The sequence below is a fragment of the Prionailurus bengalensis genome, chromosome A1 (genome assembly GCF_016509475.1).
Source record: "Prionailurus bengalensis isolate Pbe53 chromosome A1, Fcat_Pben_1.1_paternal_pri, whole genome shotgun sequence".
Lineage (NCBI taxonomy): Eukaryota > Metazoa > Chordata > Mammalia > Carnivora > Felidae > Prionailurus > Prionailurus bengalensis.
The window spans coordinates 200479849-200498660 of record NC_057343.1 but is presented as its reverse complement, the minus strand read 5'-3'; the positions used below and the strand labels follow the sequence as shown (position 1 = coordinate 200498660).

The following is an 18812-nucleotide window of genomic DNA, read 5'->3' as shown; positions in this document are numbered from 1 at the left end:
CAACTGGGTTGCTTGTGTGTGTGTGTGTGTGTGTGTGTATGTGTATCTTGGTACTTTGCTGAACTTGTTCATTAGCTCTAACAGGTTTTGTGAGTGTGTATGGAGTCCTATAAATCTATGAACAGAGATAATTTTACTTTATTTAGAATTTGGATGCCTTTTATTTATCTTGGGTAATTGCTCCTTTTCAGAACTCTGCCTCAAAAAGGTTTGTTACCTCAGCAACCCTAAGCTCCTAAATCCTACTTTCTCTGCTCTGATACTAACTACTGTGTTGTGCTTAGGCTTCGCCATGGTCTGCAGTGTGCTTCCAGGCATAAAGCTGAGATAGTTAAGGACTACATCATGAATTCTCCTTCCAGGGATTACACTGTGATTCTGCCTACCATCCAGTTGTCCAGTATCTGAAAATAGTGCTTAAAGTAACTTTCCCAGTTTTATATGTCAAGGGCAGTAGTCTGGTAACACTTAATTCCATCATGGATGGCAGTGAAAGTACTTTTACATACTACATTGTGATGATTCTTTTACAATAATGGCTTTGTTAATGAATCTGTACTTTTTTTTAAACTACCTTTAACAGTTTGTTCAGGTACTGATTCTCTCAATTCCTTCTATAGAACATAGAACATGTTTAATGACACCCCAACACACTACATACTGTGGCTGAATTTAGGTTTCATTTTAGTATACAGCCAGACTTCAGCTCACAGTAATTGAGTCATGCTTACCAAGACCCAGTTGTGTTTGTTTCCATAAGTTTCTATGCTAGTTTTCCTTGAAATTGTGATTATATAATTTAATTGAATACTATGATCTGATTGCTATATAGGGGACAAAGAGTTCTTTCTATGACAGTTCTGTTGAATACTTTGAAAAGGCAATATAATGGAGGGGCACCTGTGTGGCTGGCTCAGTTGGTTAAACATCTGGCTCTTGATTTCTTGATTTTGGCTCAGGTCATGATTTCATGGTTCATGAGTTTGAGCCGTACATCGGGCTCTGTGCTGACTGCATGGAGTCTGCTTGGGATTCTCTATCTCCCTTTCTGTCTGCCCCTGCCCACTTGTTCACACACACTCTCTCTCTCTCAAAAAATAAATAAACATTTAAAAAAAAGAAAAGAAAAGACGATAATGGTGCATTTCTTTAAAAAAAGTTTTTTTAAAACATTTATTCATTTTTGGGAGACAGAGACACAGCACAAGCAGGGGTGGGGCAGAGAGAGAGGGAAACACAGAATCTGAAGCAGGCTCCAGACTCTGAGCTGTCAGCACAGAGCCTGATGTGGGGCTCGAACTCATGAACTGTGAGATCATGACCTGAGCAGAAGTCCGATGCTTAACGACTGAGCCACGCAGGCACCCTGATGATGGTGAATTTTTAATGAATTCTGTCAAATTAGGTGGAGGTGAAACAATTACAAAAGATTATAATGTAAAAAGGAAATCATAAAATTCTAGACAGATTTTGGACTCTGTTTCCCAAATGTCTTTGCATTCTAACTTCACATTTAAAAACCCCCAAACTAATAAATTAACTTATTTTCCTGGTAACTTGTCAAAGAAACGACACTTAGAATTCTAATCATTGGACCCATACTCAAAGAAAAAATACTGGCCCTATTATCAGATTATTAGAAGAGTGTACATGTATGCTTTTTAAGTTAAAATACAATGTATAAGGTGTGAATGTATATGTGTGCACATGCATGCACACGTGTGTGTATATTTACTTACTTAGGTGGTCCCCTGTCGTCACTAGTACTTTCAGCTAACTGACTGTCAATTCCTGAGTCAGAAAGGAGACTTCTGTTGGGTAATTTCACTTTTATTCTAAATTAACGAGGAATTGTCTTACACATCTTAATGTGCCTCCTCACAGTCTAGTTTGATCTTCACATCTTTGCCTCTTGAATATTGCTTTGTTAAACAGAAGCTGCAGCTCAGGTCGTGATCTCATGGCTAGTGAGTTCGAGCCCCTCATCGAGCTTGCCACTGCTGTCAATGCAGAGCCTGCTTCAGATCTTCTGTTACTCGCCCCAACCCTGCCTCTTCTCCATTTGCATTCTCTCTCTCAAAAATAAATAAATCTTTGGGGCGCCTGGGTGGCGCAGTCGGTTAAGCGTCCGACTTCAGCCAGGTCACGATCTCGCGGTCCGTGAGTTCGAGCCCCGCATCAGGCTCTGGGCTGATGGCTCAGAGTCTGGAGCCTGTTTCCGATTCTGTGTCTCCCTCTCTCTCTGCCCCTCCCCCGTTCATGCTCTGTCTCTCTCTGTCCCAAAAATAAATAAATGTTAAAAAATATGGGGCGCCTGGGTGGCGCAGTCGGTTGAGCGTCCGACTTCAGCCAGGTCACGATCTCACAGTCCGTGAGTTCGAGCCCCGCGTCAGGCTCTGGGCTGATGGCTCAGAGCCTGGAGCCTGTTTCCGATTCTGTGTCTCCCTCTCTCTCTGCCCCTCCCCCGTTCATGCTCTGTCTCTCTCTGTCCCAAAAATAAATAAATGTTGAAAAAAAAAATTAAAAAAAAAAATAAAATAAAAATAAATAAAAAATAAATAAATCTTTAAAAAATCTTAAAAAAAAAACCATTTAGCTTTGGATCTGTTATTTTTTATTACCTCCAGCCTCCTTTGCAGATTTAATTAATTTCATTTATTGCTTAAACTATTTCTTGATTTTAAGAAGTTAATTTACCTTCTGTTCCTTTGCTTTGATATTTTTTCAACAATTATTTGATATTTGGTTCTTTGCTGCTATGGCTTTTGTTTTCATAGTTCTTAACGTATGTTGTGTGTATGTCAGCCTTTTAATTTATTACCAGGGTATGAGGAGGACTGTTGGATTAAAAAATTGGATCTTTTCAGACTATTCCAAGTGCTCTGTGGCCACACTTTTTTGTCCTTTTATTTCGCCTTCTGAAAAAGCTCCTACATGCCTGATAGCTACATGACTTAGTGATTTAAAAATCCCAAAACTTCTGGAGCATTGGATTAAAAAGAAAAAAAAAAGTTGCCTTAACTGTTACAAAGTTGATCGTTATTATTATAGCTTTCTTCTTAAAATTATTAGCTTAGTAACTTTCAAAATGATTCAGAGAAGCATGTTGGTTTTCACTGACACAATATTGATCATTTAATTTGTGAGGCATGGTTTTTTTTTGGGTTTTTTTTTAGTAACTTTCAGTTGTTTCAAAATTAATAGAAACCAAAGATTGTTTTGTGTGTTTCCTTGTATAAAAATGAAGTCTCCCAGTGAATTTTCCTGATTTGAGGGGGGGAATGTTTTAGCATTTTAAAAAAATTGTAGCATTCTCTCATAAAATAGCTGATTAGTAGACTTGATTTGGCTATGCCATATGTTAAATCATGTACTACAAAATTAACTATATACAGAACAAATCTGAAAATATTTGCTATCCGCACACCATTGTGTTGAGAAGGAACAATTTATTTTGCCCTTCAAGGTCCCTCTGGATGGACCAAGAACCAAGTTGACATGAGACAGATTAACAGGAGACAATAACATTTCATGGTGTACATTTGGCAGTTCACATAGCCTTGGAGTTCCAAAGACAGTTGAGCAACATGATGCCTCTTTGAGCTAAGGAGAGGGTGGGAATCTGAGGATACAAAGGGAAGAAAGACTGTTAGCAGGAAGGTAAGAGGAGATGTTTAAAAAAACAAGAGTTGCCTTATTATATAGATAAATTTCTTAGGTAAAGAGGAATCTCTGTTAGTAGCTCTCTTTCTGGTACAAATAGGCAGTTAGTACAAATAGGCAGTTAATAGGCAGTTAGTACAAATAGGCAGTTAGAGGTAAAGAGCTTTTCCTGAATGTGCTGGGTTTTGATTGCTTTTAGTTCAAAATGATGTCCATGCCAAATTGACCCATATTGGTGTTGCCTACCCTTGGCCCCTACAATTACAAAGAGATTGTGTGATGTTTCAGAGTTATATTTTGGGCAGTTAATTAGATTTTAGATGAGTGTTAACCTTTTCATGGCGGTTTCTTTTGGTAGCTGCTCTTATAAAGTAATATAACATCATTTAGGTCATTTTTGAGGAAAATTTGTTAAATTTTTGGTATGTTTTTACAAGTCAAAAACCAAACTCATCTTCTGTAGTTTTGCGTGGAAGAACGCACACTAAATAAATCCAAGCCAATTAATATATACCTGTGCCTTGAGAGGATAAATGGAAGTTGGCTTCCCTTTTGGTGGCAATACAAAATTTGACCACAGTTTTGGAAAGCAATTTGATGACATATTACGGACCATGAACATTCATATAACCTTTGACTTTATCAGTTCTACCCTCAGTTGTGGTTAAAGGAATTAGGTTACAGGGATTTTCATTGCAGTATACTGGAAAAGCAATAATAACAAGACAGTGTGATTTTTCAATAATGAGAGATTGCTGATCGATCTATCATGGCCACTAGCTCAGGAAATGAATGGGTGAGTCCTGGTGCACTGCCTCAGCCAACTGCTCCATCCCAGGAGATTCCTGAGGGGGCTGGACAAATTGGAACCATAGCTCCTGGCTGCGTTTGCCAACACTGTTGCTGAACAAACTTGTTGCAAGAGAAGCCAATAACTCAAGAGATAAGGGTTTGGAAAAAAGAAAGGGAGAAATTTATTTCAGGGGCCAGCAGCCATTGGAGGTGGCAGGTTCAAGCCTTAACAACCTACCTCTCTGCTGGCAAGATGGATACCTGGAGTTTTATAGGGAAAGTTTGTGGTGGGGGGTGGTCCATGCAAGAAAGCAAGCAGAGAGCTCATGATCACAGGTGGAATTCAGTATGTGTTTAGCCCATGATCATGGTCTGAGAAGGGGATGTGTAGGGTATGGTCTTCTAGACACTCATTTACTATTCGAGCCTTTCTGGTCTGGCAGTTGGAATGTTCAGTCATTGCAAAATGTCTTCGTCAATGCCTCAAGAAAGTGCAGTAAGAAATAACCACAATACGTTTTAGTTAGAGTGTGAGTTAAGCAGTCTTGTCTATTTCTGGTTTTAACCATTGGCGTCTGTAGTTTAGTAAGAGGGCTCATTGACAGAATTGGCTAAGACATTGTGACATATTAACTTAATAGACTATTAATGAGGATTATGGGGCACCTGGGTGGCTCAGTCGGTTGGGCGTCTGACCGGCTCAGGTCATGATCTCACAGCTTGTGAGTTCGAGCTCTGCATTGAGCTCTGTGCTGACAGCTCAGAGCCTGGAGCCTGCTTTGGATTCTGTCTTCCTCTCGCTCTGTCCCTCCCCCGCTTACACTCTGCCTGTCTCTCAAAAATAAATAAGCATTAATTTTTTTTAAATAGACTACTAATAAGGATTAAAACAAATATGAAAACTAGGTCAAAAGAATCAATGCAAAATAACTGTATTATTATAACTATGTAAAGTGGAATTGTATATGGATATTTATTGGTAGGTAAAACAGTTAAGAAAACGGTTGCTAGGATGTTAACCATATGGATATATTTTTATAAATTTCTCTTTAATATTATTAAGTGTTTACCAGTATCGTTAAAATCTTAAGTATCTTGAAGGAATCATCTTCTCTGTCCCTCTTTGGTCAGATATTTTCTGATACTCTTTCACCTTTAAAATTTGATTAATTTTTTTTTATTTAATCCTTCCAAACAGTGCTATTACATAGCTTCTGTGATACAGTTTTTAAAGGAGGAAATGGACATAGAGTTTAAGCAACTCGTCAGTACTGCATAGGTAGCAAATGGTGGTCCTTGGGTTCCTCCAGATTTATCTGAATCCTACTTGCTTTCTCTTAACCAATATTGTATTTTCCATTGTGATTATTTAGTTATTTCTGCCACGCATCACCCCTACCATGGGTGCACAAATTGTAAACTTATTCAGGAATAAAATTTTGTCTTTATATCCCCTGCAGCCTCTGGCATGGATAACTTGGCATAATAGGATCTTTCATTTTGAGTTGAAATAAAGTAAATTATATCTTATTCTTTCAGTTTCATGAATGTTGTAGGCTTATCAGTATGTGTTTTCATACTTAACACAACGCATTTAACATATTTTACTCAGTGTTTTTGATGTGTACAACAAATGGGACCTTCAGCCCTTGTTTTTAAAAAGCTACATTTTTCTCTCCTCCAAACTTGAAGCAGCTTATGGACTCTAATTACAAAACCCTTTGTTGTATTTTGATTACTAACTCGTTTTTCAAGGAAGATGGGAGATTTTCTGTATCTTAACACCAGCTTCCCATTACTTATTCACGCCGTTCTTTTTAAAAAGTTCAATATTACTTTTTATGAGAATAGAGATGATGTCTGTACTGTTTTGAGCATTATGTCTAGTAACTAATACATAGTAGGTGCCAAAAAATACGTTGAGTAAATGAGATACATTCTTTTTATTGTCTAAGGTAAGCACTTTATATACATTAGTCCTCATTTTACTTCATTTAGTTAATTTTATAGATGGTGAATGAAAAGAAGTTTATTTGCCCAAAGTTGTGATTTGGTATTCTTCTAACCCAGTTTGACTCAGCCCTTTGCTTTTAACCATTGCTCCTGTTCACAAAGAGCTAGGAGTAATGAAAATAGTTAGGGATTGATACTTATGTGTAATTCTTAGTTTGATTATGTGTTACATGATTTTCAGAGTCATTTGCATGTTACTGTTTCTATCTTAGCATTTTATTTAAAACTGAACTTTTGGTTCCGTGATAGCCTTGCCCAGTATACAGAATGTAATGTTGCATTCCAATACTTGTTTCATTACCTGGTTGGATTCCCCACATCAATGTGTTGCTTTAACAGACAAACAAAAGTCAGTTCTACTAGCACACCTCTAATGTATTTTTACAGTTTTTATTTGTATCTGAATTTTGATGACCACTGACTTTTTAGAAGTGCTTAAAGTTCTTCCATGATAAGTAAATACCTATAGTTATGCTGTCAACTCTTTATATTGTTCAAACTATAAAATTTATTTTGTAAACTGTCCTTCATTATTTATGAGACCACTTAGTGAGTTTCTTGTGCAAAGTATCTGTAGGGTACTTGAAAGGAAGTTTTTATTACAGATTTTTTTTTTAACATCTTTCATGGTTGAAGTAGAATATAAACGCAGTCTTCAAATTTAGATCAGTTTTAGCCCTAGAATAAATTTAAATACATAATTGGTAACTAAAAGCTTGCAGTAGAACAAGTTTCTATAAGCAGTATTTGTACTTAATGTTCCAGCATGTGCTCTATTAAAACTTTTCAACATCGATCCATACATGCAATTTATTGACCTTATTACCCAGAAACCTGGTTAAAATTTTGGCTCTTCTGGATGTGCTGGGAGATCTGTCAAAAATTCACCAAAGTGGTGAAAACCTTTTTCATTTATTTCTCCTTATGACAAGTGTAAACTATTAAGGTTAAGTGGGTGGGGCAACTGGAAGTAATTACTAAGGCCAGTGGCATTTTTGTGGTTTAATAAAGGCAGAAGCTAATTATTCAGTTTTTATTTAAGTGAAATGGTGCCAGAAAGGAGGTTCCTGCAGAGCAGCTGCACTCCTTCAGTGTTACCCTAATTTACCAAAGACACAACTGTCACAAACAAAACTTTTAAACTTGATATATAACCACAAAAGTAAGGAGGCTTTTGTTTGGAGTGCATGCAGAAGAACTCCTTTATACAAATCAACCGGCAGATGACGGACAATGATGAAAATTTGATTCTTTGAAGTCATAATAGTCATTGAAATGTGTGAAATTCTGGTATTGAAAAGAGAGCGACCAGCAAGACTCTAAATCCTGGGTGGTTGCAAGAAGCTTGCTGGGAGGTTTTTCTGCATTTTGACACCAACTTCCCATTGCTTGTTCCCTGCTTCCTTTGTTAAAAAAAAAAAAAAAAAAAAAAAAAAAGTTGAATTCACACAACATAAATGGGGACAGTTGATAACCGAATCATACAGTTTTTATATGGAAAACAAATATTTTATAATGGAAACTGGTATTTGAAAGAATAAAGTTCATTTACATCTACTGGCATATACTTTCTTAATGATTTTTTAAATTCCTCTTCCGTTTAAGTAGACTTGTTAGATAGAAGGTCAGCTGTAAGCTCTTCCAGAATTTAAGACTGTGGAGGAGATGGTGCTGAAAGAGAGGAACTTTGGAATTGTGAGGTGCATCTTTTCAGGAGCAAATATTTATCTGAATGCCCTTCAGTCTATGAATCATTAGTCACGTTTCTTAAGATCGCATTATGGTACATATGATTGGTGTTTGTGAAATTTTATTAAGATAGTAACATTATTTAATAATTGGAATACAGGTTTTATGCTTGACTCAACTGTTTAAAAATTAAAAGTTTTACAACTCAGAAAATTAGTGTATATTATCTAAAGGATAACTTGATTTATGAGAATTTATACATAATTATTAGCTAGTGAGTGTTGAGTTTCTTTAGGTAAAAACTTGAAGGCTTCTCATCCAATGTGATGTAGCTTTTTTGTAGTCATAGAAAATTATGAATTGTTATTTATAAATACGTATTTTGCCAATAAAATGAGAAATCTATTAAAGGCAATATTGACATCAGCAAAGTATTTGGATAAGTAGGGTTTTCTTTTTAGAAAACCACCGGTGATCCAATACTGCAATACAGAAATAGAAATCTAGACATAATGTCTTTAGTTCAATGTAGTTTAGTTTGCAGATGTTTTATTTATTTATTTTGAGGGAGAGCAAAGAATTCAAGACACAAGTGAAGATTTCAACATAGTGCTTCATAGTTCTTTTCAAGTATTACATTGTTTTAATGGAATCTTGGAGTGGGAGCTTTTAGCCCATTGAAATGTGGCTTAAAGGACAGGTTCTTCTGTCACTAGCTGAAGCCGTGTGGATGAAATGATAACAATAGTGTCGTAATGCATTTTAAAAGTGTGAGAAATCAGTTTGTCTAGACTGAGAGTGTGCCTACAGGGACTAGGAATTTTAGAGCTTCTGTGCCCTTTAGGTGTCAAGTATGTGAGAGATGCCAAGCCTTTTCATTCTCAGTCTTTGGCAGCAGCTCAACTCTGCTGCGGCACCTTACATGTCTTCTGCAGGCAAGAGCAGGGACTTTGTCAGAACAACTTGGGCTTCAAAATTCAGAAACTTTTTTGTGCCAATGCCAACTTTAAATTGGGGGATGAGATCAATTAAAAAAATGTCATACTTGGAGAAGCTATGGAAGCACTGGTAGTTGTTCAAAATAGAAAGAGCTCCGTAACATTTTAGCCACTAAAAGAGATTTTCCATCCTAAAAAATCATTCTGTCCCCTTCTATTTTAATAGTACAAATCAAGAAATGCTGTTTCTTTTTTTAAAAAGTTTTATTTTCTATTACTTTGTCATATATATACATCACAATGTAGAAGGTAAAGAAAAAGTAAATCTGTTCCCTATAATCTCATCTTCCTGAGCTAAATGGTATTATAAGTGTTTAATGTCTCCTTTCCTGTAAGTCGCAAAGAGTAGCTAACTTATAGTTCTATTTTTTATGAACTTTTATGGAGGGTTTGCTGTGGAATTTGGAAATGGTGCCTCGCCCTGTAATTTTGTAACACACTTGTATTGTTTATTTATATACCACTTAAACTCTAGCTGAGGAAATAGGACTTTAATATAAAGATATGTAATATTAAATAATAATATGACAGATTACAAGTGCTATAGTGAATTCAAAAGAAATAAGCAATGAGGACTTCCCAGGAGTCTCTTTTAAGCTCTTGAGTAGAGAAATATGCTTCAGAAAGTGAACAAATGTCATAAAACATGAAATTCCTTTGAAATTAAACTTGGCGATTAAAAATTACCAATTAAAACTTATATTCATACATTTAGAAATTATGAACCAATTGCATTCATTTTATTTAAGAAACTTTTTAAATGTAGGCACATACTAGAAGTGCGTATTTGTGTAAATATTTATATGGATTATTTTGATAGTTTCTCCAAACAGACAAGCTGTGACAAAGTAACCACACCTACTTATCGGTGCAGGTGGAAAGGTATTGTGTTAAGCAGAAGATTGGTTGCCAGCTAAAATAACTTTAAACAGTGTTTTCTTAATCTGTGAGTAGGAAGACTAGTGAAGTCAGAAATGCGCTTAGTATTTTCCTAGTATATGTTGCCACACTAAGTGTTGACAGTAATTATTTGGTCCATAGCATTGTTTAGAGTGGAACTATAAATTAACATTAGTCTTCTTTAGGGGATATGTTACAATGAAATAGAAATTCACAAAATTTTCTAGTTTTCACAAGTTTGGTGATTTTTTTCATGTTAACTCTGTTGTTTTTAACCAGTTTTTAAAAATTTAGTAAGTGAACCATGGTTTTAAAATGCTTCATTTGTAAGAATATGATTAACCCTGATATGATCTTACTTTGATCAAATATTCTACCATTACTGAAAGGAGACTTAAACTCTGAATTACTTTATTGTTTGTGTCCAGACTGCTACTATGTTTGATAAATATGTCTAATCTGGGGCATCAAAATTACAGGCATTTATCACTTTGAGCATTTGTTAAAATTATTTAAAAAAAAAGAGAATCAAGAAAGTTACCATTGTTTTCATATCACATTTCTGCAAAAACTGTGTAACTCTTATGGCTTACCTTTGCAGAATAAATTTGGTGTGGGTTCTTTTCAGTAGATTTCACTAAAAGGAGATAAATCAAAATGCTAATTAAAGTTTATAATTGATTTTATTTAACAAAAGGTTTAGGCCTTCCCCTGAAGGAAATGACTTCTTGTAAGCAGTTTGATACAGAAACCACTGATAATAGATTTTTTTTTCTATTTAAAAGTAACTTTTTATATGCCCTTACTTTTTAAAAAATATATGTATTTTGAGAGAGAGCACACGTGCGTGGGAGGCACAGAGAGAGAAGAGGACAGAGGATCTGAAGCGGTTTCTGTGCTGACAGCAGCAAGCCAGATGCAGGGCTTGAACTCACAGACCAAACTGAGATCTTGACTTGAGCTGAGGTCTGAGGTCGGATGCCTAACTAATTGAGCCACTGAAATGCCCCTCCCCTTAATTTTAATACCCATTCACATTCTTTCTCTGCTTACTAGTTACACCTGCTCATGAAATAAGAGTCTATAGGCTCTTCTACCAGCAAACTCTTCAGAAATTATCAATGCTTTATTGGACAAAAGGGACCTAATTTTTTTTTCATGAACCCTTTCCCACTGTACCCTAACACTCCTCCCAGTATACCTTTTCCAGATATCAAAATAGCAGTTTATATGGTAAAAGCAGAGTAGTGAAGTCAGAAAGCTAAAAACCCCAGTTTATAAGTCTGAATAGAATTGCATGAACATAAAAAGCAGCAAAAGTACATCAGAGTGTATGTGAGCGATTAGAAATGTGTTTGCTTCTTTTTCTGTAGGATATCACTACTTTAACTGGCGTTCCAGTAGAGCATATCAAAACTAGAAAAGTCAGGATCTTTGTTCCTGCTCGCAATAACATGCAGTCTGGAGTAAACAACACAAAGAAATGGAAGATGGAGTTTGATACCAGGGAGCGATGGGAAAATCCTTTGATGGGTTGGGCATCAACGTGAGTACTTTGGTTTAATTTGAATATTGTTTCTGCTTTTTCTGTGTGGGTTTTCCTTTTAAATATGTTAAATTGTAAATCCAATATGTTGACAATACTTTTTGAGACCATTTGTGTAGATATAATGTTAAGTGATAGACCTATATATTATATTTACATGAATATGTATTTAATGCTCATGTAAGGGTGGCCCAGCACAAAAATCAAAGAAACAGTCTTTTCAGAGAACTATTTACTGGATAAAAATGGCTGATGCTAAGCATTGTTAGCATGGCCCCAAGCTGTTTAAGATACACTGTGTGAATAGTGTTAATAATTTAATGACACTTTTGTTTACGTATAAATTATTTTTTGTTGTTGTTTGTAAGGAGAAGAGTGAGTTTAGAAATTAGGTATTATGGGGTGCTTGGGTGGCTCAGTCGGTTAAGCGTCTGACTCCTGGTTTCGGCTCAGTTCATGATTTCATGGTTAGTGAGCTTAGACCCCTAGTCAGGTTCTGTGCTAACAGTGCAGAGGCTGCTTGGGATTCTGTTTCATTCCCTCCACCACTTGCACATGCTCTCTCTCAAAATAAGTAAATAGATTTTTTTTTAAGAAAAGAAAGAAATTAGGGGCGACTGGGTGGCTCAGTCGGTTAAGAGTGTAATTTTGGCTCAGGTCATGATTTCACAGTTCATGAGTTGGAGCCCATGTCGGGCTCTGTGCTGACAGCTCAGAGCCTGGAGCCTGCTTCAGATTCTGTGTCTCCCTCTCTCTCTGCCCCTTCCCTGCTCATGCTCTGTCTCTCTCTCTCAAAAATAAATAAGCATTAATGAAAAAAAAAAGAAATTAGCTATTTTGAGGGAAACTTGCAAGTTCCTGAGATCTTGTGATTAACAGATTTATAGTGCATTGGAATAAAGTGGTTGTAAATTCGGTGGCACCAATGAAGTCAGTAACGTAAATCTCTGTGGTGGAATAAAACTCAAATGTTAAATGGCAGGACTGCCTCTAATTGAATAAAAGCTGCTGTTTGTTGCTGCTCCTAGAGAAAACAGCCAGATAAGCTAGAAAATTGTCAATCTTATTGAGACTCCTAGAGCATTTTATGTGTCCAGTCTTTAGTTGAAGGTGGTTATCAGTTTAAATTATGTCTAACTGTAAAAAAGTCTGATATTTAACATCTTTTCTTACAATGTACCTGGGGGAGTTTTTGTTAAAAATGTCTGCCATGTGCAGTTTAAATACAATTATATTTTTGACAAGATGATATATAGGCAGTTTTTTAGGTGTCTGTATTCAGTGTTTTAAATGCTGTGATTACTCTTTAAGTCACATGAGATTTTAATGTTTTCCTCTATTTGCAAGATTCATCCATTGCACTATTTATTAATGGTATTTACGTAGTTTTATTAATAAATTTAAAGATCAAATAGGCTTTATTCAGTGATATATGAATCAGGTAGCATCCCATCTAGCTAATAGAAAGGAACTCTAAAGAACTATACAAAATGGAAGACTTTTTTTTTTTTTCTTAAGATTTTATTTTTAATCTCGCTGCATCCAGCGTGGGACTTGAACTCACAACCCTGAGATCAGAAGTCACATAGTCTACCGACTGAGCCATCCAGGCACCCCAAAATGGGAGGCTTTAATTGGCAGAATGGTCAGAGATAGGGAAAGTATGGATTACCTCTTCTCTGCAGACAGAAGGGGGTCTGGTCTATTGGGTGGATTACCTCACTATTGCTGACGGGGAAATTCTAGAATTGACTAGTTTAAGGTTACATTTCTGGGAGAGGTTGAAATTACAGTTAGGTATGCAGTCTTGCTTTGTTGATGTGAGGCTTAGCGCAAATGACTCCATTTTGAGCCTATTTTGATTTTTTAAAAAATTAAATCAGACTCTCAGCATAACTGAGAGATAACATCAAAATTAAAGGCATTAGCATCACTCCCAGCTACCACTTTGAAGTTCTCCCAGCTTTTTCTTTTTTTAAATGTTTATTTATTTTGAGAGAAAGAGCAGGAGCCAGGGAGAGGCATAGAGGCAGAGAGAGAATCCCAAGCAGGCTCCACACTGTTAGTTCAGAGTCTGACTTGGGGCTCGATCTCACAAACCAAGAGATCATCACCTGAGCTGAAATCAAGAGTCTGATGCTTAACCGACTGAAACACCCAGGTGCCCCTCTCACAGCTTTTGTTAATCCTTTGGGTGGTATTCACAGGTCTTAGTGTCTGTGACAGACCACAGCTTCAGGTTCTTAATTTTTTTTTTTTAATTTTTTTAAATTGATTTATTTTGAGAGAGCAAGCGGGGTAGGGGGAGAAAGAGAGACAGAGAATCCCAAGCAGGTTCTGCACTGTCAACGCAGAGTCGAATGCGGGGCTTGAACTCATGAACCATGAGGTCTTGACCTGAGCTGAAGTCGGATGCTCGACCAAATGAGCCACCCAGGTGCCCCAGGTTCTTAATTTTTTTAAGTTGGTCATTCTTTTTGTTTTTTTGGTTTTTGTTTTTAATTTATTTTATGTTTATTTATTCTTAAGAGTAAGAACATGAGCTGGGGATGGGCAGAGAGAGAGGGAGACACAGAATCTGAAGCAGGCTTTAGGCTCTGAGCTGTCAGCACAGAGCTTGATGTGGGGCTCAAACTCATGGAACATGAGATCATGACCTGAGCCGAAGTTGGACGCTTAACTGACTGAGCCACCCAGGTGCCCCCTTTTGGTTCCTTTCAGTCTTAGGAAGATTATTTGCTTGTTGGGTAGAGGATAGGGACATGCATTTAAAGTCTTTGAGAGAATACATCATGCCAGGAAGGATTAGTATGATTATAATAAACAAGACAATTCCCAGTGTTTGGATGGGACTTTAGAACCATGGTCTCCAAGATGCAAACCAATCAAAATCAATTCAGTCAAAGACTCCATGGAAAGAGTCAACCGTTTTATGCCAAGTGGCTTTCTAGGTGATCTTATGTAACTAGTTTCAGCTTCCCCAGAAGTAATCCACAGCAGGTGGTATTGACCAGGGAATTAGAGCCCTGCCTGCCAAAGGAAGTGAATCCTGAATGCCTCCCAGTAATTCTCATTTTAATCTGTGGCTCCAGACTGGAAAGTGACAGCCATGGAAGCCAGTTATATTTTAATGGCCTGTAGACTACACAGGCAGTTTTATTTTGGTTACCCTTTCCTTGTATTCCTTTCTTTTTCTTTTTCTTTTATTTTTTTAACATTTATTTTTGACAAAGAGACAGAGCACGAGTGGGGGAGGGAGGGAGGGAGAGAGAGAGAGAGAGAGAGAGAAAGAGAATCCGAAGCAGGCTCTGACCTGTCAGCACAGAGCCCGATGCGGGACTCAAACTCACAGACCGCGAGATCATGACCTGAGCCAAAGTTGGATGCTCAAACGACTGAGCCACCCAGGCGCCCTGGTATTCCTTTCTTTATAGAGAACCTAGATGCAAAGTTCCCCAAGTTTTGAGGTTATTAACTAAAGACAGGGAAATGGACCAAGGGCTCTCTAATATATAGACCAGAGTTTTTGATGACAAGAAGAGAGGGTTTTAGCTAACGTATGAAGTCTTGATCTGGGATCTTGGGAGGAAGTAATCTACATCATTGTCACCTACTTCTCTTCTTCAATCTGATTTGAAGGTTTCCAGCTTTTGCACATTATTAGATCTTAGGCAAAGCCTTTTTCAGCTGTGAAATATGTGCCTGAGATTCTAGTCCTTGAAGTTCGGCTCCGTCTAGGTGGTGAGGAGGAACGAGTAGAGCCCTTTCTGAGGAGATTCAAAGGCAGTCTTTGTTCTCAGTGATTCCAAGTGTGAGGGAAAATGGAAAATATTAATTTGGAGAGTTGTAGCCAGATAATTGATGAAACTAGAAAAATTTAGGATCCAGTCTAGTTTATAGGAATACAACAAAACCTCAAAAATAGTTCATAGGGCTAGGATCCAGCATTTAAAAAGGTACAAACATTATGCTCTACAATTAACTCCATTTTTTTAAAAACCAAAGATAAACACAGTAAAACTAATCGGCAGTAAACTTGGCCTGATTGTTTACGTAAGTGCAGTGAGAATAGTGACTTACCATATGAGCTTTTTTTGAACACTGCTTTGCTGAAACATTTCATAAGGAATCTCGAACTGTGAAAAGCTTCCAAGGGACTGGCCATCAGATTTTACCTGCAAAATCATTCCTATCAAAGCCTTGGTAGGGGCGCCTGGGTGGCTCAGTCAGGTAAGCATCCGACTGGCTCAGGTCATGATCTTGCAGTTTGTGAGTTCAAGTCCTGTGTTGGGCTCTGAGCTGAAAGCTCAGAGTCTGGAGCCTGCTTTGGATTCTGTTTCTCCCTCTCTCTCTCTTCCCCTCCCCCACTCATATCTGTCTCTCTCTCAAAATCATAAATACACATTAAAATTTTTAAAAAGGCCTTGGTGATATAGCCAGTGTTTCCAATTGTGTCTTGTTATAAGGAGAACAGATTTTTAAAAAATTTTTATAGTGTTTATTTTTGAGAGAAAGCCAGGGAGGGACAGAGAGGTGGGGAGACAGAGTATCCAAAGCAGACTCCATGCTGACAGCACAGAGCCCAGTGTGGGGCTCATACTCACAAACTGTGAGATCATGACCTGAGCCAAAATCTGATGTTTAACATATTGAGCTACCTAGGTGCCCCAAGGACTTTTATTGAAGTTGTGTAAATAACTAGCTATATTGCTATGAAAAGAATACTTCATAGTTTCATCTTTGTTTACAAAGGTATACTTAACCAAATTGTTGTAAATCATTAATAGCTTAAGAGAAAAAGTTTGCAAAGTCTGGAAAAACAAAACATTAAAGAACCAGCAGTCTTTCAGATAAGAAGTTCTATAAATTATAATTTTTATCAGTCCACTCAGTGCCATGTTACTAATCCTTTATTTTTTTTTCCAACGTTTATTTATTTTTGGGACAGAGAGAGACAGAGCATGAACGGGGGAGGGGCAGAGAGAGAGGGAGACACAGAATCGGAAACAGGCTCCAGGCTCTGAGCCATCAGCCCAGAGCTCGACGCGGGGCTCGAACTCACGAACTGTGAGATCGTGACCTGGCTGAAGTCGGACGCTTAACCCACTGCGCCACACAGGCGCCCCTACTAATCCTTTATTTTTTTTTAAGTAGGCTCTACACCCAATGTGGGGCTCAAATTCACAACCCCAAGATCAAGGGGTTGCATGCTCTGACTGAGCCAGCCAGCACCCACCATGTTATTAATTCTTGAATCCATTTTTTTCTAATAGTTCTGGAAATTCGTACCCAGTTTAGTTTTATGATCTTAGTTATGAGAAACCTGTACTTGTCAGGGCGCCTGGCTGGCTCAGTTGGTAGAGCATACAATTCTGGATCCCAGGGTTGTAAGTTTGAGCCCCACATTGGGTATAGAAATTACTTAAAAAAATAAAAATCTTTAAAAAAAAGAAACCTGTACTTGTCAAAATCCTTTCCATGAATCTCCTTGAAAATGGTAGCACTTTCTTAGGAACACTGAAGCATCAGAGTAAAACAACGTATCTCTGTAAATGGAATTGACAAGGAAATTTGGTTATTGTGTTACACAACATTTTAAGAGAAGTAGAATTATGAATGATAACATTACACCAGGACATCAGATTTCTAGAAATTTTAGAAAACTTATAGTACATACCTATATAAATTACATAAAGAAGGCTTAATATTATTTTATCTGACATGGCTTCTCCTGTCACCTAACATATCAAATAAGCCTAACTAGTTTAACATCTCCCTTTTTATAAGAAGAGAATACAAATCTTTTGCAATTTTTTGGGACCCTCTAGAAAAATCTTAAAGTTAGTTCAAGGTCAAAAATACTTCATTTGGAGTTTGAATTTTGGAAAGTTGATAAAAAATATCAAGGGTTAAAAAACACTTGGTCAAGTTGGATCGTAGGTTAGTGTGAAATAATACTTAGTTATCCAGTTAACCATAGGGACAATTAAAGACTCTGAGAGCAAATACAAAATGTTAAATTAGGGGGCACCTGATTGGCTCAGTTGGTAGAACGTGACTCTTGATCTCACGGTTCACGCCCCATGTTGCGGCATGGAGCCTACTTTAAAAAAAGTTAAATTATTGTAAAACAATAAGCTTAACTTTTTAAATAGGGAAGTAATTAAATTTAAGTAACTAAAGGTGTGATAAAAAAACAACATGAAACACAGGAAATTATTTTGACAAGACAAAATCTTTGATTTCTAGGCAGATTAGTCAAAACGGTAAAAGAATAATAATTTTTTTTACTATCTCTTATCAAAAGCAGACCAACAGTCCCAAGAAAATTTTGTCCTTTTAACAGAGAGAAAAACCACATTCTAATCTTACTAGCTTACTTGTTCACTTAAATTTATTCTAATCTTAGCCAGTCTTGACCATGCCTATACTCGTCCAAAGATTCTTTTTCTTCCACAAACCTTAGTGGCATTAATTACATATGTTAGAATTTTTAACCCTAAAAACCTTTAAAAAAGTTATGTAGGCTCCATGTCCAATGTGGGACTTGAACTCATGACTCTGAGATCAAGAGTTGAATTCTCTACTGACTGAGCCAGCCAGGTACCCCTAAAACTCTTATTTTTTAATGAAAATAAGGAAGTAAACAAATGGTTATGAACTGTCTCTTACACTGGCATTCTGTAGATTGGCAGACATAATTTTGTTATATCTGGGAACACATGTTTTCTCATAGTAAATTTCTCAGGCACAAAACATATTTACTAATACATCCAAAAACCTTGAGTTCCTCTATAAAAGGAAGGTAAAGTAGATAAACCTATATTCAGTAATTAAATGTTTCAGTATTTTATCTTATTTGCAAATGATCTAGATATGTAATGATTCTCCATCATTTAACTTAGCAAAACTTTAAGGTTTCGGGTTACCAAAAAGATTTGGGAAACTTAAAAAATTTCATCTAAAAATCTTTATCCTGCTTACATCTCTGTAATTCACTTGTTCTTAAAAATTTTGTTTAGATCACTTCTGAAATTTCATCATCCCAAGTTATTTTTCTTGCTGATAAGTTTTGTAACAGATAATGTGAACGTGGACTAGTAAACCCAAGTTAATAAAAGTTGTATGTCTGCATTATATTCACTATTGATAATTCTAAAGACATGCCTATTTTAATTAAGCCAACAAACTTAAATTGGCTTTGATACTGA

General features: G+C 36.7%; 1 protein-coding gene across 3 annotated transcripts in view; it reads left to right on the top strand.

Moving 5' to 3' along the window:
- The window catches only part of NDUFS4 (NADH:ubiquinone oxidoreductase subunit S4), a 113869-nt gene that overhangs the window by 65971 nt on the left and 29086 nt on the right, over positions 1–18812 (top strand). For all 3 annotated transcript variants that reach the window (XM_043598631.1, XM_043598640.1, XM_043598648.1), the window contains one exon: positions 11429–11601. In XM_043598631.1, coding sequence (XP_043454566.1) covers positions 11429–11601 — 173 coding nt within the window. The remainder of the gene's footprint in view (positions 1–11428; positions 11602–18812) is intronic.